The sequence below is a fragment of the Diospyros lotus genome, chromosome 12, assembly GCF_014633365.1.
Source record: "Diospyros lotus cultivar Yz01 chromosome 12, ASM1463336v1, whole genome shotgun sequence".
In the NCBI taxonomy this organism is placed as follows: domain Eukaryota; kingdom Viridiplantae; phylum Streptophyta; class Magnoliopsida; order Ericales; family Ebenaceae; genus Diospyros; species Diospyros lotus.
In genome coordinates, this window is record NC_068349.1 from 737,988 (window position 1) to 756,237 (window position 18,250).

General features: G+C 37.4%; 3 protein-coding genes across 4 annotated transcripts; 1 reads left to right on the forward strand and 2 right to left on the reverse strand.

Moving 5' to 3' along the window:
- Positions 1 to 1,146: 1,146 nt before the first annotated feature.
- On the reverse strand, positions 1,147 to 5,408 carry LOC127786779 (60S ribosomal protein L13a-4). Its single transcript, XM_052314431.1, has 4 exons — positions 5,057 to 5,408; positions 4,843 to 4,959; positions 4,517 to 4,604; positions 1,147 to 1,543 (listed from the first exon to the last, which is right to left on the reverse strand). The coding sequence occupies exons 1-4, from the start codon at positions 5,326 to 5,328 to the stop codon at positions 1,400 to 1,402; spliced, it is 621 nt and encodes a 206-aa protein (XP_052170391.1). The 5' UTR covers positions 5,329 to 5,408; the 3' UTR covers positions 1,147 to 1,399.
- Positions 5,409 to 6,493: 1,085 nt separating this feature from the next.
- On the forward strand, positions 6,494 to 9,001 carry LOC127786781 (cytochrome b5). 2 transcript variants are annotated; one of them, XM_052314435.1, is made up of 4 exons: positions 6,494 to 6,774; positions 7,052 to 7,606; positions 8,182 to 8,248; positions 8,463 to 9,001. In XM_052314435.1, exons 2-4 carry the CDS (start codon positions 7,589 to 7,591, stop codon positions 8,711 to 8,713), a joined length of 336 nt encoding a protein of 111 aa, XP_052170395.1. In that variant the 5' UTR covers positions 6,494 to 6,774; positions 7,052 to 7,588; the 3' UTR covers positions 8,714 to 9,001. The 2 variants fall into 2 exon arrangements, with proteins under 2 accessions (XP_052170395.1, XP_052170394.1); XM_052314434.1 differs by lacking the exon at positions 7,052 to 7,606.
- Positions 9,002 to 9,496: 495 nt separating this feature from the next.
- LOC127786780 (BTB/POZ domain-containing protein At5g48800) lies at positions 9,497 to 12,657 on the reverse strand. The gene is made up of 4 exons (XM_052314432.1): positions 12,254 to 12,657; positions 11,743 to 11,809; positions 10,469 to 11,644; positions 9,497 to 10,377 (listed from the first exon to the last, which is right to left on the reverse strand). The coding sequence occupies exons 1-4, from the start codon at positions 12,430 to 12,432 to the stop codon at positions 9,859 to 9,861; spliced, it is 1,941 nt and encodes a 646-aa protein (XP_052170392.1). The 5' UTR covers positions 12,433 to 12,657; the 3' UTR covers positions 9,497 to 9,858.
- Between the last annotated feature and the right edge of the window lie 5,593 nt (positions 12,658 to 18,250).

Below are 18,250 nucleotides of genomic sequence, written 5' to 3' on the forward strand. Positions count from 1 at the left end.
TTAGAAAATAAAATATTATTTTTATTTTTTTACAATTCATATTAATCATAAAATACTATTTTAATTATAAATTTATTATTAAGGTTGACATACAATTTTGAATAAATTTAATAATAGGAATATTTTGATAAAAAAATCTTTATCTCTCTATGTTTATCACATGCATTTAACAATATATAAAAAAAAAAGTATAATTTTTAATAAATTTTAAAAAAATTAACAAAAAGTATGATAGAAATCTTAAAATACTTTCTAATCTTATTTTGACAATTTTATATCTTAATTTATAATATATTCTAATTTTTTCTTACTCATTTTAACAAACAATATCTTAAAAGATAAAATTCATCTGATGAATCATAACAAACCATTATATATATACAATTTTCAGTTGAATATTGTTGTTACACCATTGTTTTTATTGCTTAATTGGTTAATAATGATGAATAGGTAGGATGCTTGTTAGACCAGCCTCCAAGAAATGATTCAAATCACTTCTCTTTATACCTTTGCTTTTAAATTCATTCTCCCCAGTTACTTATTGCTTTCAATTGCCAATAATAATCAACACCATCCACAATGGGAACACTTGGAAGAAAATCATGCCAAGCATCCATGATTATGCTTACCCACATGGATCTAAATATTTTTGTCACAATTTTAACAAAGTTTCCAAACTATATACTGAACAGTTCATCTGGCTCCCTAAGCTTGGTAAAAATAAAGAGTAAAAAAGCATTCAACATTTAATTATTTAAAATAAAGTGAAATTTTTTAAATAAAAATATGCAACAGTTACCCACGGGATAAAAGCTAAATATGTTGTTATTATTGTTGTATATGCGACTGAATATTTGTTGGGCATAGGTTTCAACATAAGAGATCATATAAGCATGAAAAAGAAATTCACTATCCGAAAGGAGAAATCAAACTAGCTTTTTTTAAGCAATAATGAAGCAAATAGAACAGTGTGAGTATGTAGATCAAATAAGCTTCAATCTGACTTCTTCCTATGGCAGGTAATATTTAAAAACCATTTGATGTTTCAAGGGCCATAACAAGGGCTAGAGTCCTATAGCTAAATAGAAAAGAAATGTGAACTCCAAGAAAATACGGACACTATAGCATTGCACCAAACCACAAAAATCTTTAAAAGGTTACCTCATATTAAATGAAACATGCAAACCCCATCGTCATAAATAAAAATGGCCTGGTAAAAATTGTAGGAATTCAAGCTCCTCCATAATCATCAAAATTAAAAGGAATTCAACACCCTGTAATCCTCAACAAAACTCTTTCCAAGTCTTCACAACTTAAAAAAATCCAAAGAAACCTAGACAGGAGAAAAAAAAGTTTAAATAGGAAACAGGCTTCTCAAAAGACACCCAACCAAACCAAATTAGTACTTGACAGGAGCAAGTATATCTAATTGAGATCCAAGCTTCTCCTCGGCAGTCTTCTCAGCCTTGATCCTCAGCTTAGTAAGCTGCTTCTTTCTCTCATATGCCACTTGAGCTCTGTCCTTCCTCTTCTTCTCTAGCTCCTGCAAAACAAAGCAAGTGAAAACAACATCCATCAAAGATTGCCTCGTATATTGAGCTATTAGATATGGTAAGATAGAGCTAGTCAAGAGAGATTGCATAATACAAACGGCAACATCTGGATACAAATGCAATAACCTAGGAAGCAACAAAAACCACTTTGAAGAACATCAACCATGTACCAACCACCTACTTGTTTTCTCTCAGTCAGACCATCTACTGAACAAAACATCAAGTCCATACATTGAAACACAATTAACAAACCCAAACAGATAGATCTAGTTGACACAATCAGACGCATTCTTTTTTTTTTTTTTTTTTGCCTACTGTGCAAATAAACCACTCAAGTGACCTCCCTCCCATAGTCAGTCATATACTCTGCTAGTTGTGAGTTTTTACTCAGTATGTATTGCATGTCTGCAACTAGAAAGGGCCTATATAAGAAAGGATTGATGGCTTGACTAAATGAGTTCCATCAGAAAAGAAATAGCCATAAGCACAGGGGGGTTTAACATGATTATCATTCACTAGGGGGTGATCGGACACATAGTTGTTAAAGGCGCACCTAGGCGCAAGGCGCCAGTTTGGCGCCTCACCTGGGCAGAGGTGAGGTCATTTTAGCGAGGGCCTCGCCTTGCACGGTGAGGCGCCGAGGCGTGCCTCATGAAACTTAGTTTTAATTAAAACTTGGGCAGCCCAATTCCTCCCCTCTTCTCGTTTCCAACATGTATACATTACAACATATTTATATTTCTTTAGTTTAAGTAAATGTCCACATTTTCTTTTATTTATATTTTACCTTCCATTTACTTTAATACATAAATGTAAATAAGAAAGTACGCATCATTTGGATTCAATAAAAATATCTAAAAAATCAAAATCTATAACAATAAGAAAATAGAATTTTGATTTTAGTACAAACTCGGGATTTATCGATTTTACCACCATCAAAATACATACCTACTATTTCTTAAAAAATTCATTAAAAATTATTTTAACAACAATGAATATTAGCTATCAAAATACCGGGAGATAATTTTTCAAAATGAAAACAATTTTTTTATATGTCCCCTTATAATACGCTAATCTTCCAGACTTAGAAAAATTGCATTTTTCAAAATGAAAACATTTTTTTGATTGTAAACTTGTAGTGTTTATATGTTTGTTTAGAACTTTGCATTATGATTGGTACTTGTTTGAATTTGAGACTTTAAGTTTAAACTTTGATGACGTTTTTTGTTTAGAATTTGCATGATGAATGAATCAACTTTGATGTTGTTAGTTTAGAATTTGAAGATAATAAATCATTAATGATATGCATGTGTTATTATTGATAATTTGATAGTTTTTTATGATTTTACAAGAATTTGAGTTTTTTTTCTAAAAGGTGCGCCTCGCCTCGTGCGTCTCAGGCTCCAAGACCTTTTGCGTCTCGATGCGCCTCACGCCTTTCAAAACTATGACCAGACATCAGAGATTGTGTCCCCCAAGAAATGAGATGGGTTGGAAAGAAGGCTAAAATGTTGACATAATCTGAATATAATCTTTGGAAATCAGGGAATAAGATCAATTGAGGCACTTGTGAAGAGAGTGAATAGAATAGAACAAGTATCTAACAAAAGAGGTAGAGAAAGACCAAGATAAGAGACACTAAGATATGCTCATAAGGGCCATATAGAAAATAAGACCATAAATAGAAATAATTTGCAAGTTTAGAGTTCATGTAACTGACTCCAGTGGTGGAATAAAGGCTTGATATGCTACTGTTATTGTAGTTATATTTCTTGGAAAGGAAGAAAGAGAGTTCTACGGCATGTTGATGTGAAAAATACTTTCAAGCACAAGAAATGGCAATGCTTTACAGGAAAATAAATGGTAACTAAAAGGAAAGAAATATTGTCTGCTTTGGTTGGGTTCCAGTTAGTGCTTGGTATGTGTTAGATCTCAACAAGGGTTAATAGGTTGAGCTTATTAGAATTAGGAATGATAACTACTGCACATAAGGAGTTGCGATAACAAGGGACATCCAAGGCTCAGCAAGTGTAATAATATATGTGCACATGCATGTATGTTCATATTGCTATACTTGCTGCAAGCATACGAGTTATTTTCATAAAAGTGAGCAGCAAAACTTATATAATAAAAACAATTGGAAGTGGACATTAACCATTTCCTTTTATTAAAAATTATATGTGCCCAATTATTAATAATGATCATGGTCGATCAATTCATTATCAACCCCATATTTTTCTCTATTTAATTATTATGACAAACTAAACAGATTGAATGAGTGAAACATTTTCAGTAACAATCTGGAATTGGTGATTATTTGTTGGGCAAACCATCATAAGGCACTTTTGAACTGGCTTGTTCAAACAACCATAGTTTTACAGCACTCCATCTCGTAAGGCCACAACCACAAAATGCAGCAACGCAAGTCAAAGCCCATATACCATAACATTTCCAAACTAAACTTAAGGAAACATACAGGGTAAATCCACATAATAAGGCAAACGCATTAGGTTAACAAAAAACTAAAAAAGGCTATCTACTGTGGACTCTCAATAAAACATAAGATGGGATATTATTTAATTTTGAGTTGCTGAAATCAAACAGAATAATAACCTGAAGATGGTCAAGGTATGAATTCACAATCAAAAAAACAGTTGAGCTGCTTAGCAGCTAGATGCATACATCACTAATAAATGTTGCATAAGTAACAACATTGAGATAAGAAAATATCAATCAGATGTTAGGAATAAAAAAAAACATAGGGAACATGATTCCGGTTCAATAAAAACTATAAAATAAAATGTGTTATAAGTTAACACAAGGCAAGTCTTCCCCTAAATGACAGTATAGGGATACACCAAATGTGACTAATCAATAATGACACAGTTGAATATAGACAACAAATGCAGTTCCAGTGGCAAGTGCAGAAATATCTGATACAAAATAAATAACTTAAATCTTACCCTAATGGTGTCGTAATGGTTCCATCCAACCTCTGATGAGAGCTTTCCCAACAAACAGTACTTGTGTCCAGCTTGAAGCCTCAATACCCTAATTCCACGACCAAAATCCAAATTGTTAAATCCAATCAACACTAAAGAATCAATAGTTTCAAACCAACATAAACTTATCACGTGATTGAATCAAAACATGGAAGAATTGTTGCGCTTCGCAAACGTTTCTTTCAATTTCTTGAAAACTGGTCGCCAGAACACCCCCACCCCCCCCCCCCAAAAAAAAAAAACAATAATAGGAGATCAAAAATCAAACCCTCAATCGGAAGACTCACTTGAGAGCATCAGGAATGACCATCCTCTTCATCTTGTCGTAGGGCGAAGGAATACCCTCGTACGCCTTCAATCTGGCCAGCGCCGCCGCTCCACGCTTGGTCTTGTGTGGAATCATTCTACAAAACCACAAAAATTACATATTATTTATACTATCACACTGCATCAATCTCAATAGCGTGCACAGATGGTGTGGAGAGAGAGAGAGGTACTGACCCACGGATGGTGCGCCAGAGGATCTTTGAGGGAGCGCGGAAGTGGATAGGACCGTGAGAGGGCTTGGTGTTCATGCGCTTGCGGAGGAAGCGGAGATACTTCATTTTCTGGCGTACGAGCCCGCCGGAGAGACAGATCTCTTCGCACCGGACAACCACCACTCTCTGGCCATTGAGAAGCTCTTTGGCCAAGATCGACGCCAGCCGACCAAGCATGTGGTGGCGAGCGTCCACCACCACCCGCCGCGCGCAGATTCCCGATCCCGACACCATTCTCTCCCACTCTTTCGCAAGTCTCTCTCGCACTTCGACTGGAGTCGGAACGGAAAGGCGATAATACCTCTTATGCTAGGCATATGAGAGCTAGGGTTTCTCTGGTTTAGCAGAGCGAGACATGGGCCTTATTAGGGCCTTGCTTGGTTACCAGCAGCCTCTTAATACTAGTTGGGCCGGCCTTCTCCCAGCCCAAAATGATGGTTACGTAGCCATGTGGGCTGGGCTTTCATAATAGTTATGCGTGGTTTATCGAACCTTTTTGTTACCCTCATAGTTATATAATATTTTAATCCTCCAAGATAGCATGGATGATTCACCACGCAAATTTAAAAATTTAGAATATCACTAGATTGTGAATTGTTTTTACACGAGAAGGGAAATATTAGAAAGCCTGATGAGCTTATCAACGACTTTACCTAAAAGGGGTAAAAAATCGATTTTGCCCCATGCTTGTTTTGTCCATCCCCCTCCCATGGATTCCCCCTACTTTGGTGTGTCTCCCCTGCCATGATCGCCATCTCGCTGCTGTTGCCTCGCCTCGCTGCAGTCGTCTCGCCTTGCTGACAATCGCTCCCTTCCTATGGTTGTCCCTCCGTTGTCTTCGTCTTTCCGTGGCGCTTCACTGCCATGTCATCGTCGCCTCGTCTCTAGCACCGTCTCTTCTTGCCTTGTCTCGCGTCGCTGGAAGATGCAGTGACACGAGGAGAGGCAGCAACGAGGAGCTGCCAAGACGAAAGCATGGCCATGGGATGGGAGCGAGCAGAGAGCAAGGGCAAGGGCAGGGGGCGATGCTTTGCAAATTTGTAAAGTTTGAGGAGACAATTTTATCTTTTAACCCTTTTTTTTAAGATTCTCAATAAATCTCTTGGGTCTTCTAGTAAGTCTCACACGAGAATGCATAGTCAATTATATCTATTCAAATGGTCAAATCTTCCAAATTCAACTTGGGACGAATTTATTTATTTATTCAAAACTTTAAAATAGAATCACAAGTTTTAAAGAAAATGACGGTTGACTATAATTGACGACTCCTTTTTTAAGTTACAAATAAAATATTAAAATATTCAAAAAAAATTATAATATAATATTTATTTATATTTATTAATTTTATAAAAATTGAAATATTATTTTTATTTAACCCGCCGTTAGATCATACGATTCGTACACCTCTAACCTGAGAACTACAGTTCTCATCTCCTCAAGATTACTGCTCCCAACCATCATCTCTTGCCCTCTTCTGTCTCTCCGCTTCACAGCCAGTCTCTCCACCTGATCAGGAGAGGCCAATTCGCATAAGGCGGCCACTCAGATCAGATCTACAAGCCCTCTTCTCTCTCATCATCATCTTCCCCGATAATGGGTGCCGATGGCAAGGTCTATACTCTGGCCGAGGTCTCCGCTCACGACAACGCCAAGGACTGTTGGCTCGTCATCGGTGGCAAGGTATAACTAGTACTTTTACCAGTAATCTCTCTCTCACTACATTTTCATGTTTGCGCCTGATCTAGGAATCTGATTTTTCTTTTCCTTGCTCCGATCAAGATTTTGTGTGTCTCGTTGGTACAATTATATTGTGCTATACTGGGACTCACACAGATTGAGGATTTGAGTTCTGAATGTTGCTCTCTGGATCTGATTGTTTTGCATTCAGAAATGCGACTTCAGTTCTTGATTTGATCTAGAAATCTGATTCTATCTCTTGTTTGTCTATGCATTGCAGGGTTTGGCTGATTATTAAGGAATTTCTCTTTTCTTGTTTTAGTTTCCTGTACACTTTGACGTAGATTGGCACGTAAAAGAGCTCAGTTCCCTCAATCCATTGCTCTTGCTTTTCATTTGTGGTTTAAGGCTTCTTAGTATGCTCAGACAATGTAATGCTGCATCAAGAATCCGTACAGGATACCTAGGTTTAGATGCAAGATTCCCCTTTTACTAGTTCCCGGTACTTACTATGAAACCTGATGTGCTTAGAAACAGGATTCTTCTTTGATGATACCATATTAAGATTTATTGCATGTAATTCTGATGTCTATATGCAAACTGTTCTATATACTGGTTTAAACATTGGCATATTCAACTGGGAGTTCCTAGGTTCCTGGTGCGAGGTTGCTTCAATAAGGCAGCAGAGGGCATAACTATGTGGGGTATTAAGGATCTAGAGGATTTAGAGAGTTATTTTCAATAACACGTGCTTCTTTCTTTCAGCTAACGTTTTCTCCTTCCCTATTTATCTATTGGATTAACATTCTAGTGGAGAATGAAACACGAATCCAAGGTAAGATAGACATTCAATTTAAATTCTAAGATTTCTTTTGAAATTTTAATGTTCATTTTCACCTTAAAATTTTAAGGATGATTGAGTAGATTCAGCATTCAATGACAAGGTCAAGTCTATTTGATCTAAAATTTAGGGCCTTTCTCAAGCACGTCTTATAACTAGTTGGTCATCAAGCATTGACAGTCTACTTGCACATGATTGAGCAAAGAAGATGTATTTAAATGACTGACCACAGCTAAATGTGGAGATGTGGGAACTTCTCTGAACTAATTCAATGCATAGTGTTCTTAGTACCAGACATCTATTTTTTTCAGCATTTATAATTGTTCTCCTTGGTCAGGGATATAAACATGGCCAGAGTGCACCTTCTCCACATTTTTTTTTATATCCTCCTTACGTATGATAGATAACAATGCCGTTAGCATTTGAGAAAGCAACTTTAACAGTATGGGAAACAGGAATTCAGCTCTTATTGCTTTACCTCTTGTATATTGTCTAAAATTTAGCATTCCATTGTGACATTGTTTGCGTACTCCTCAAGTTTGATCCTTTGCCTTTATGTGTTCTATCAGGTATATGACGTGACGAAGTTTTTGGACGACCATCCTGGTGGTGATGAGGTTTTGTTGTCTGCAACAGGTAATGTGGAAATTTGTGATCCTTGGGATGTAAAGCGAAAATTATCTTGATTTTATCATAGTTGATCTTGAGTTTGAAGTACATTTAACTCCTAGATGGGGAATATTAGGCTGGATATCAAACCCATGGCTAATACTGTTCTTACTAGAGTATGAATCAAAGCCATTCTTGTTGTACAAATGATATCGACGTCCCTAGAGCCACGCTCTTGCAGGGAAGGATGCAACAGATGATTTTGAGGATGTGGGTCACAGTAGCAGTGCAAGGGCAATGCTGGATGAATATTATGTGGGGGACATTGATTTGTCAACCATTCCGACAAAGACCAATTACACTCCTCCCAAGCAGCCTCACTACAACCAGGACAAGACCTCAGAATTCATAGTAAAGCTACTGCAGTTCTTAGTTCCCCTTCTCATCTTGGCCGTGGCTGTGGGTATCCGTCTCTATACCAAATCAGATTAAGTTGAGCGTGGAAGGAACTGAAAAGCCCGTCCATAATAAGTTTATATTAGCTATCAAAGGTTTCCTCATTCTTGGTTCCATAGAGAAACTGGTAAAATAGTTCAGATTGCAGGTAATGTTACTGGCATTTAGCATCTGTCTTATCTTATGCTTTGCTTTCCCATTTGTGCTCTGCTATCAGTGTAACAACCTTGGATCTTTTTTGTTCTGTGCGAAGCAGTCTGGTGAAGCTTGTGCTTCATCATTAGCGACCCTTTTGAGGGTGAATGAATTGGTCAAAATTCTTCAGATTTTGTTTCTTGATTCCATAGACTTGAATCGGATTCTTGTCTCTATTCATTCTTCCCTCATTTTCCTTTCTACAGATGATTTTGAGGATGGGATGAGAAATATAATCCCATTTTTCTGCTTGGCTCCCTTTAATTTTGAATGTATGTATAGATCACTACAACGGCAAATATTGTCTTTTAACTATTCATAACAAGCTCATATGATCATACCAAGCACGAGCCTTCATGATAACTGTAAAGTTATTTTTTTATAATTAAAAATTATGAGTTTTGAGTTATAAAAGTATTTTTTAATAAAAAGGAAAAAAAAACTGAGTACAAATATGGAAATAATTAGAATTTTTGTTAATATTTTGAACGATCTCTCCATGGCACTTTGTAATGGCAATTATTCCAGATAGATATGGGTCCCCACGAATCATGCAGCTCACTCGGTTGTTAACATTAATGCAGTTTGGACCTCCAAATCAGTCAGTTTCTTGTCGACAAACTTGTTGCTGAATCAATTTCGTTAAATCCTGAATTTGAATCTCAAATTTGTTTAATGGGTTGAAGCCCCAGTACGACACGTGTCAACAGCAAGTTCGTTCACTTTCACATGCATAAACATCAGTGAATTACAGCACGTCTGTATTCAGTAAAGCCATGAGTTGCAATTTGAAGGAGAAACAAAAGTCGCTCCTATTAAAGCACTACACCATTACCATATACAGGGTGGAAGAAAGCTGCTAAAAAGAAACCAAATATGGTGGAAGAATATAGAATTATCACCAAGAACACTCCCTGTAAGTACCCAACGAACAGAGGTAGTCAGGAAGATCAAAATGATGTAAATTACCCAATATGACTGATTCTTCATCTTCTTTCAATCATCTTCGAATCTGTTCTTTGTGAATGCTTTGAGGGTGAGGTTGATTCCCTAGAAGAACTATGACCAAAGAAGTTGAGCTTGCTAATCTTCCTTGAGAAAGAGCTGATGAACTTGTGAGAACTCGACTTCTCCATATCCCTCTTCATACAGACATGTTCTTTCTCTAGATCATTTAGCCTCATCCTTAACCGGGCAAGCTCGAGCTTCAGCTCTCGGTTTTCGCGCCTCAGAGAAGCGTAGTTGTCGCGGGGAGACATCGAAGCACTGAGTGCCCCGCTGCTGATCCGCCACGACTGGTGCATTGGCTTGCGGTCCTCGTCAGGGTAAGAGCAAGTCAACGCATTCCGGAGCCTCAACTGCTCGAAGTAAAGAACCTGGACCATTGATTGGAGAGGAAGGCGCTCGTTTTGCGCAGCATGCGCACCAGCTTCCTGGGAGAGCTTCTGAAAGTCGAGCAGCTTGCAGAGCCTTTTCTTGTCTGCATCTGATAAACCGTAATGAGCCTGCCATATATACGCAACCCAAGATGAATCCGCGAGGCAAGATATAGAAGCAATGATCAGAACAAGATAGAGAAGCAAAAGATTTACATACTTTGAGGTAAATATCGATTGCTCGATACAACCCGTCATGAACTGTGCGCGCGTGCGCTGGCAAGGCGTCTGCGATTGCTATGAGCCTGTTGAGCTTGAGGTTCGCATCGGGTGCAATTTCAGCAAGGTAATTGTCCACTAATTTCGAGACTTTGTACAATGCAGATTGGGAGGGTGAATGGGGACTGTCAGATTCAAAGAGCGAGCCATCTTCCATATCATCTTCTTCACTGTCATCTTGCTGAGAGAAATTAATCAAGATTCTGTGGACCGTGTCAACATCAAACAAAGTGTCACCGGCATGGCGGAAGGAGGGGATCAAGAGATCATCAAGAGTGGCCATATCCAACTGGGATCCAATCCGCCTTTCGAGATCAAGCCTAGAAGCAACTGTGCAGTCGAGCAACACGGCGCTTCGCAAGAGCCCGAACAGGAAACTGATGGGAATAGCAAGCTTCTCAAGGGGCAGCAGGCCGACAATCGTCTCGACTACAAGTCTTTCATGCCCATTTGAGCCAGCAAGCACATCGGCTTTTGGTTGGCCAGATGGATTCCCTAAGCTGGACTTTCTGGTCAGCTCTTTCTCGGCATAGTTCATGAGTGATGCCCCTATGCTCTCAGCCCGAACTCCACGACACTTCATGGCCTTTATCACTCTTTGATACAGATCAATCCGGAGAACAGAAAGATCTTCTACCCACCAGTCACCCTCGGGTTTGGCCTGGCGACTCATGTGAAGCCTCCCCGAGCTGCTATACTCTAGACGCGAAAAGCTTGAAGCGATTTGCTCTACGCAAGCTTTGGAAGCAATTGAATCAATGCATCGGCTAACTATTTTCAGCTCATCAGCAAGAGGAAGTAGGTCTTCACATTGCTGCAACACCTCGACGCACATTTCAAGGTTCTTGCAAACAATACTGTCGAGATATTCTTCAGCCCGGGAACTGAGATTATTCTTGGAAAACTCCTCGGTCATCTCAAGGTAATCGGACACACAGCACAGTTGAGCAACATTTGCAGCAGTGATTTCAAAGTTGACACCATAGCAGAATTTGGCAGCTAGCTCAAAGGACTCGGCGCCTCCTTGCAGGCTGGGAAGCTCGATCCTCGAAGTATCTGAGTCTCTGCGCTCTGCAATCAACTTCCTGATTCGCCCACTCCGGGAGACGAGGGGGAACTGGATGTAAAATTCATGATGTTTAAGCCACGGATGTACAAGATGTATGTATTATGTGGGAAGAACAAATTTCTTGATTTAGAAATGGTGAAACTTACTTTGTGCAAGGCAAATGCTCCACCGCTCACTACTATTGTGATGTCACTGGGAACATCCCGAAATATCCTGCAATATATCAACACCCGTTTAACATAAGAAAAAAAGCACTGAATCTGTCATCAATGGAAGAGAATTCAATATCTGGCAGGGCCTGGCTCTTGTTATGGTGTCCAATATACAATTGAAACTCAAAAGTGAAAATTTTCCTCTAGTAGATGAAGATCAGAAAGAGTGAGAAAAACATTTTTCATTTGTTTTATTTTCTTATAGTTCTTGAGAGGAGAGGGACACCCAGATGATCAGTTAAAGAACATGGTTCCTTTAAGTAAAACAACCAACAATTGAATCAATCAAAGAACATCCACAGAGACAGAGCAGACTGACTTTGCAATATATATTTAAGCAAAACAACCAACAAAAGAAAGAGAAGAAGAAGAAGGAGAAGAAGAAGAAGAGAATATATATATCTAAGATGAGAACACAAATGCATAGGAGGTGTGAAGAACAAACCATTCGTCGCATCGCTGCTGCGAACACTTTGCCAGTGGCAACTGCCTGTCCATTGAGAAAGTAGAAAGGCAAATGAAAACTCTAGAGAGAATGGTGGGATTGAGAGGAGAGGAGGGAAAACGAGCAAGGAGACAGCAACCCAGTTGGAGATGTTGCTGCTGGTAGAATTCTTTGGCCATTATTGTCAAACAGGTAGAGCTCAAAGCATGGATTGGAATTGTCCAAAGCAATGGGCCTCGTTTGGTGGGTCATGCCTTTACTTTTTCTTTCAATCCAAATCAAATAAACACACACACATATGCGTATAGATGCGTACATTTCTAGATCTGTTTGCATTTTAAATCTTCGATTTCCAAACCCACTTCCCCAATCCACACTTTTTTGCTAAATCTAAGGATTTCAAGGTGATAAAGTGGCGCAAAGAAGGGAATGGATTGTAAAAAGTTCTCTGACAGTCTCACTGGGAGGGAACAGAGGAGGAAGAAAGGTGGTTAATAGTTTTTGACGTATTTTACACTTTGTCCCCATAAAGTATTCATATTGTCACATCTACCCCATTATTTTATCCTTCTTTCAAATTCTGAATCAAACTCAGATACTGCAGTGGCTCTCACTTTGGCTTGGAAGTCAAATGACCAAGATATGCAAAAGACTTCAAGGAACACTAACTTAGCTGGCAAACCAACTTTAGGCGCTGTTTGGCCGCTTTCATGCAGCAGCAAACTAAAAGTATGGGCAAATTTAAGGCAAATATATAAAATGTTATTTTATTACTTTTCTTTTTGTTTCATGTATACTTAGAAAACAATCAATCCAATTATGGCTAAATTTATATTTTTATTGAATTAATTCAATTTTTATACTTTAATATTTTTTTATAGTAATTAAATTTTTTTATTATTTTAAGTATACATTTGAATCTATATTTTCGAATCAATTTAACGCTTATATTTTGATATAAATAAACTATAATATATATTTTGTCATCTCATTATATCTTTTTTTACACATGTAAGTACAAGAGTTAAACTGACTCAAAAATATAAGCTTGGGGTTACAATCGAAACAACGAAAAATTGATATTGCTACATGAAAAAAATGTCAAAATACAAAAGATGATGCATATTAATAGGCATCGCACGAGACGCCTAACGAGCGACCGGTGGCCAACGAGATTCCGCCACATGTCCCACAATGCGTACCCTAACAAACCTGCCCTACCTAGGGCAACGGGCCACTCCATGCCTATAGACAGCGCCTCACGTCCTAGATTTTCGGAGCTCACGAAACCCCTGCACAATCAGGGAATTAAATTAACTAAAAAATTATATTCAATGATGTAATCAAAATAACAAAAAAATTTAAATAATCGCACGAAAAAATGAAAGTATAGAACAAAAATTTGCATTTGAATATTCGATTTAATGTTCTTTCTTGCGTATTATATGGATCAAGATGACTAATTACGACATTATAATAAACATGTTTCTCTATTGACATGATAGTCTTCGTTAACACGTAATTTCATTTCACATCACTATAGTTGGGGTGATTTTTTCAAGGTCGGTGGGGGTGGGGAAATTGAAGTGATTAGAAATTTGTCATATTTGAGATGTAAAGATTGGCTACTCTTTTGAGAGACAAACAATGAAAGTGGGGGGATAATAGCAATTTGGAGATTTAGACAGGGGGGAAGGTAAAAAGCCCTTTTTAGATTGACTTTGCACGTGACATAGAAGGAGCAAACCGTGGGGGATGGATGGATCAGAATGATGGATGGATCAAGCAAGCACAATGCACAATCAAAGTTTTAAGGGCAGGGCAGTACTGGCGGTGCCCACCTTGGGCTAATTTTATTTATATGATTGCCCACCCCACCCACCACCTTTGGTGGACCATTCTGGATCATCTTTGATGGGCCCATTGTGTCTCTCTTATTTTAAAGTTTTATATTTATAAAAAAAATCCCATTAAATGAACTTTAGGTCATATATCTTTGTTAAGTCGAACCAGTATTAGGGGGGGGTGTGATTATCAACTTTTGAAACTATTCAAATCACAACTTAGTAGTTTGACGGGTTTAAGTAAAGAAACATAGTTAATGAAGTTTAAGAATTAATGCACACTTAACAAAATTAAAGTGATCTCATGAAATATCAAAAATCTAAAAAACTTGATTTTAAATTAAAAAATAATCATATGTCAATTCATCCAAACTACTACAACCACCAAGAATTTATTGGTAATAAGCATTTTTTGAGATTTAATTAAAGGATATCGATAGTCGATTTTATATGTCTATTTACCGAATTATGAAATTAAAATCAACCATCATGCTTAATTTTTTCAATAGTCCAAACCATCACCAATCGCTTAGATGAAAAATTTACAATTTGGCCATTTGAGCCGTTTGATTTTTTTCTACACACCCCCAACAATTATCTAAAGTTGATGGAGTTTATTTCTCTTTAATTATCGTGATATGTACTTAGTTTTAATAGTATCATATAATAATTCTCTTTTTCTCTTGTTAAAAGGTCAAAAGACTTATTTTTCGTCATCGATTGTCTTGAAAGTAATAATTCAATGAATTTATTTTCCAAACACATTTTCATTTTTCTTGCTAATCACATTAAAAAAATTCCCTAATAAAGTGTAATGAGTTGTGTCGAGCCCTTGGTATTCTTTTTTTTTAGTGAAAATGTATTACTAAAAATTTACCTAAAATATCATAAAATAATCTAATTGTTGTGTTTTACCATTTTTTTTTTTTTTTTTTGATTTGGACATGATTATCTTCCCACTACCCAAAGGAGCACCTTTCATCTAAATGCCAACAAAGATATATTTTCTTTCATTTGTACGCAGTCAAAGTCTTAAAGACATGAATGAATGAGTGAGTGAGTGACACAATTCATCATTTCATGACTTAGTTGATGCATAAATGGTGGGTAGAAGTATGGCCCATCGTTGCAATTGTAAAAATGTTAAATATTTCAAGGGTATGGTGCCCTTAATCCTTGTGGCTAAGCATCTTGTCTTATGTTGTTGTGTGGTTGTTGAGTCTCAAAATTTTGAGGTAATTTAATATTTTGGGTATGTGTTATGGTAGAGATTTATTAATAAGATTTTAATGGAGTACGAAATAGATTAATATAGTAAAAGTATGATATAATGTTTATAGCTAATAGCACGTGAAACGTGTGATAATGTGATTTTTAAATATTTATATATCATTTAGTTAAATTAATTAAATTACATGATTATAATTTTTTTAATTTAATTATTTATGTGAGATCTAGATTAATTGATATTTATATATCTCTTAAGTCATCTTCGATCTTAGTCTATTATCAAAGCCATACTCAATCTCTATCCCATTATACTAAACCACCCTCGATTTGAGTATTTTTACTTGAGCCTAATTCATCTCAAGTAAAAGGACCTTTTACAAGACTTAAGTGTAATTTAATTATGTTTAAGATTGAATTACCTAATTCCATTAAAATTCTTTTCTAAAATTAAGGAAAAAATTGGGGGTCACGGATTATTTTATATAATCTAATGATTTATCTTAATTTCAATCTAATATCCTTAAAATTGTTTAGGATAACTATCCCCAAAGACTCTATCTAACAAGGAGACTTAATTCTAAGTCAAATTATTTGAAGTATAGGAAGATATTTTCTTCAAGATAAACATTTTCAACTGCAATCTTAAACTCTTTTGTTTTCTTTATTACTTTATGTCTTAATTTATGCATCCTAGTGAAATTTTCTATATTCTAATACATTCTATGTTGGTTAGGTATCTCAACTCTAATACTCTTATTGTTTCAATCTAACTATTATACCTTTTGTTTGTTTCAACTTAGCTATTATTATACCTTCATGACATCACAACATATCTTTTTTTTTTTTTTTTTTGTGATGGGGGAAACTTAAGAGGTCTTCGATTACAAATGACATTTTAATTCTAATTGTCATACTATTTCTAAAATTCACGATCTGTCTTGACCAAATCTAACTATACAAACAAATTCATTTAGAGTTGAAAGTCAAGACTTAGCCCTTAGGATAGACGTAAACAATTACATAATCTTATATAAAAATAAAATTGAATCTACAACGTCATAGTATCCTAAGCTCTCAAATATTTGTGATAAACCATATGTATTACTAGTAAAGGTTGATATCACAACATTTGTGATTTAAGAATTGAGTGGTTTCCCATCAAATCAAAGAATTTTTAAATATGTCATATTTTATCAACTAATTACCATTTCATTTAGGAAAGTAATACTTAAACACTCAACTTTAATATTTAAAAGAATACTTGTCCATTGATATATTATATATCAATATATAAATATTATCCTAAATTTCAAAATTAAATATCTAAATAACATTTTCGTTTTGTCTACATTCATCTATCCACCACATGCCTTTAACATATCAAAATGAACCTCATAATATAATTTTTGGTATGTTGCTAAGCTTAATTAATGAGCTGAATAGCTTAATTTATGAGCTGACATGTTCCATGTGGGCTTTTCAGACATAGTTATGAGGCCCAGAATAAGTTTTTAATGACCCAATATCCAGCTTTAAGCCCAGCCCAACTTTGAATTTGATCTTGCCGGCCCATTCTAATCTACAAATCTAAAACTTCTATAATTATAAATTATCTTATCAAATTATAAACGAAAATAAAAAATAATAAATAAATATGATGATGGTTTTTTGGGACCGACCACCACGTGCCACCTCTACGAATGGACCTCGGGAATCGGACCCCGGACTTGGCAATGTCGGACCTCGGTGATAAGACCTGCAAGACAATGGAGTGGCGGGGCTAGGGTCCCCCGGGGTGGACTCCGACGCTCAAATTAGTAGAATAAATGTAAGTAGTAGTAAATGAGAGAGCTGTAGAGCTTGTCTATACCTGGCAAGAGTCCTTGTCTTTTATAGGCGAAACCGTTTTGGGGTACCCGAGATGAGCGGGCACGACCCCCGAGAATCCCGGTCAAGCTGGAACGGGTCTTGCGGTTCGGCCCGGATTTCCCGGGCTCCGCTCCGGAGTGTTGACTTGCCACGTGTCGGTCTCTCAGGTGGTCCGCGTGGCAGGTGAGACTATCAGAGCGTAAGGGCATTCTAGTAATTTCAGTTGATGCCACATCACTTGCCCCCCACTCCTTGGGCCGAGCTGAAAACCATGCTGGGTCGAGGAGTAGATTTTTTATCTTTTCTTCTCTTTGGTTTTTTTGCTTATTTTTTTTTTTTTTTTTTTTAAAAAATTGGGTTTTCCCTCGGCCAGGCGCCCCTGCCTGGCCGAGGTCGACCTGGCCAGGCCGCCTCGGCCATGGCCGAGGTCGGCCTGGTCTGGCCCGACCTCGGCCGCGGCCGAGGTCGGCCGCTCTCGGCCTCGCCAAGGCGAGGCCGAGCTGGCCGAGCTCGGCCATGGCCGACATGGCCGAGCCAGGCCGAGCTCTGGCTCGGCCATGCTCGGCCTCGCCAGATCTCGGCGAGGCCGAGCCCCTCGGCCACGGCCGAGCGCGTGGCTCGGCCTGGCCGAGGTCGGCCATGGCCGCCCCCCTCCTGCTCTCCTTCTGCAGATTTTTTCTCTTTTTTCCTTTTTTTTTTTTTTTTTTAATATATATATACATATACATATATAATATATATATATGTTAGGGGTGTCCTTGAGACTTTTCCCCTTTTTTTTTTTATTATTATTTCTTATTTTACTATATATATATATATATATATATTTATCCTCTTGGGTTATCCATGGCCGACCCTTGGGCTTTTCCTTTGTTAATGATAACAAAATAATCTTTAAAACGAGGTTCAACTTGACTAACCCGTTTCCTTGGCTCTTCTTTTTCGCAGGCGTGACTCGAGATTTCCCAAGCTAAACCGCGCCTATTGAGCTTCTTTTAGCTTGTGCTCGGTTGTGGTTTTCCTTCCCTGACCTTCTACATTTCTTTAATTCGAG